Source organism: Primulina eburnea, chromosome 2, assembly GCF_022965805.1.
Source record: "Primulina eburnea isolate SZY01 chromosome 2, ASM2296580v1, whole genome shotgun sequence".
NCBI classification, from domain to species: Eukaryota; Viridiplantae; Streptophyta; class Magnoliopsida; order Lamiales; family Gesneriaceae; genus Primulina; species Primulina eburnea.
The window spans coordinates 30,625,291-30,627,787 of record NC_133102.1 but is presented as its reverse complement, the minus strand read 5'-3'; the positions used below and the strand labels follow the sequence as shown (position 1 = coordinate 30,627,787).

Genomic DNA, 2,497 nt, shown 5'->3' with positions numbered 1-2,497 from the left:
ACAATCAGTATTGAAATCAAAGGGCACATATTTCATAAGTAAGGAAGATAGAGGTTTGGCAATTTTAGAAAAATTTTGATAAAACACCGATAAAAACCGGCATGGCCTAGAAAACTTGTAACTCCCTTAATGGATGCCGGAGGTGGTAAGTTCTTGATAACTTCAACTTTTTCTTTATCCACCTCCATTCCATGCCCTGATATCTTGTGCCCCAATACTATTCCTTCTTGTACCATAAAATGACATTTTTCCCAATTCAACACAAAATTCGTCTCCTCACATCTCATCAATAGCACCTTCAAATTCTGCAAACAGTCATCAAAGAAGAGCCAAAAATCGAGAAGTCATCCATAAAAATTTCAAGAAAGGTTTCTATCATGTCATGAAATATATCGGTCATGCATCGTTGAAAAGTGGTAGGGGCATTACACAAACTAAAGGGCATCCGTCTAAAATCAAAAGTGCCATAAAGACAAGTGAAAGTGGTTTTCTCTTAGTCCTCAGGAGCAATCATAATTTGGTTATACCCTGAATACCCATCTAAAAAACAATAAAACTCATTATCCGCTAACCTCTCAACATTTGATCAATGAAGGGCAGTGGAAAGTGATCTTTACGGGTAGCATCATTTAAATTCCTATAATAAATGCACACACGCCATCCCGTAATTGTCCTAATGGGTATTAATTCATTTTGTTCATTTGTGATCACAGTAATACCACCTTTTTTCGGCACACATTGAACAGGACTTACCCTTGCACTATCAGATATATGATAGATAATACCTGCATCAAGGAGTTTGATAGTTTCTGCTTTTACTACCTCTTGCATCTTTGGATTTAATCTTCTTTGAGGTTGCACAAGAGGTGAGTACTTATCTTCCATCAAGATCTTGTGCATGCAGACTGATGGATTGATTCCTTTGATATCCGCCACCTTCCACGCAAAAGCACTCTTGTGTGCTTTCAAAACTTCCAACAGTTTGTATTCCATCATATCTGTCAAAGCAGCAGAAATTATGATAGGTAAAGTGTTATTCTCACCTAGGTATATGTACATTAGGTGTGGAGGCAATGGTTTTAGCTCAAGCGTCGGTGGCTCCTCCAGGCTTGAATCTGAGGGAGCAAGTCTCTTCGATCTCCCAAATCCTCTAATCTCATCCTTATGTGCCTCTTCCATGCCTGGTTGGCATTGAGGTATGCCACTATTTCGGCTTTCTATGCATCCAATTCATCTTCTCTCATTTCAGTAGTGAGAGTGGCCTCCAAAGGGTCCCTAAGAGCATCCTGCACATAGTTAGACACAAAAGCATCAATTCTATAACAATTATCAGAATGGAGTGTCTGCTTAAGTGCATTAAATACATCAAAAGTAATCTCTTCCTCGCCCACTCTCAATCTCAAATTCCCTTCTTGAACATCAATCAGGGCCTTGCCAGTCGCAAGGAGCGGTCTCCCAAAAATCAAGGGCATCTCCATATCCTCCTCCATGTCGAGCACTACGAAATCAGCAGGAAAAATAAACTTATCCACTTTCACAAGCACATCCTCAATAACTCCCCGTGGATACTTGACAGATCTGTCTTCCAGCTGTAAAGACATCCTCGTTGGCTTAGGTTCCCCCAACCCAAGTTTCCTAAACATAGACAACGGCATAAGATTGATACTTGCACCAAGATCACACAAAGCTTTGTGAAAAACCACATCAACAATCATGCAAGGAATAGAAAAACTCCCTGGATCTTTTATCTTTGGTGGGATCTGGTTTTGTACCAATGCAGAGCAATTCTCAGTCAATTTTACCGTCATGTGATCCTCCAACTTCCTCTTATTAGCTAAGATGTCTTTCAGAAATTTAGCATAACTCGGCATTTGCTTTTAGGCATCAGCAAAAAGAATATTGATGTGCAATTTTTTAAATACCTCAAGAAACATACCGAATTGCGCATCAAGTTTTTATTTTTTAAATTCTACAGGAAAAGAAGGGGGTATAACAATTTTGGATCGTGCAGTGGGTGCTGGTGTAGAGTTAGAACATTTACCTGTGTGCGTACCAACCACTTCTTTTCCTTGATCCTCTTTTTCTTTTTCCTCTTGTTCAAGCACTTTTCCACTCCGCAATGCTATGGCTTTCACTTGCTCTTTTGGGTTAGTCTTAGTGTTGCTTGGCAAGGTGCCTGGCTCGGGTTTTCTACACGTCCAAATGCAGCGGAAGTTTTAAAATTTTTTATTTATTTTGACAATCAAAATATGTTTTGCTTTGGGCACTCGTATGATTTTAACAAAAACATTCATAGGGTATTAGAGTTTATACCTTTGGTGATTAAATCACTTTTCACCAACTACTCCGATATTAGCGGATGTAGCTCTTGTTGTAAATCCCTTCGAACTTTCTTCAAATCTCCAAATCAGGTCCACGACTAGAATATGTGTTCCTCTTCTATCTTGTACTAGAAAGTGTAGAAGATTTTGTATTTTGAGATCAAGAAAACAAAATG

The 2,497-nt window shown here is 38.9% G+C and overlaps 1 protein-coding gene across 1 annotated transcript; it reads right to left on the bottom strand.

The window, feature by feature from the left end:
• Positions 1–1,419: 1,419 nt before the first annotated feature.
• On the bottom strand, positions 1,420–1,871 carry LOC140824203 (uncharacterized). The gene is made up of 2 exons (XM_073185800.1): positions 1,570–1,871; positions 1,420–1,498 (listed from the first exon to the last, which is right to left on the bottom strand). The coding sequence occupies exons 1-2, from the start codon at positions 1,869–1,871 to the stop codon at positions 1,420–1,422; spliced, it is 381 nt and encodes a 126-aa protein (XP_073041901.1).
• Positions 1,872–2,497: the final 626 nt, after the last annotated feature.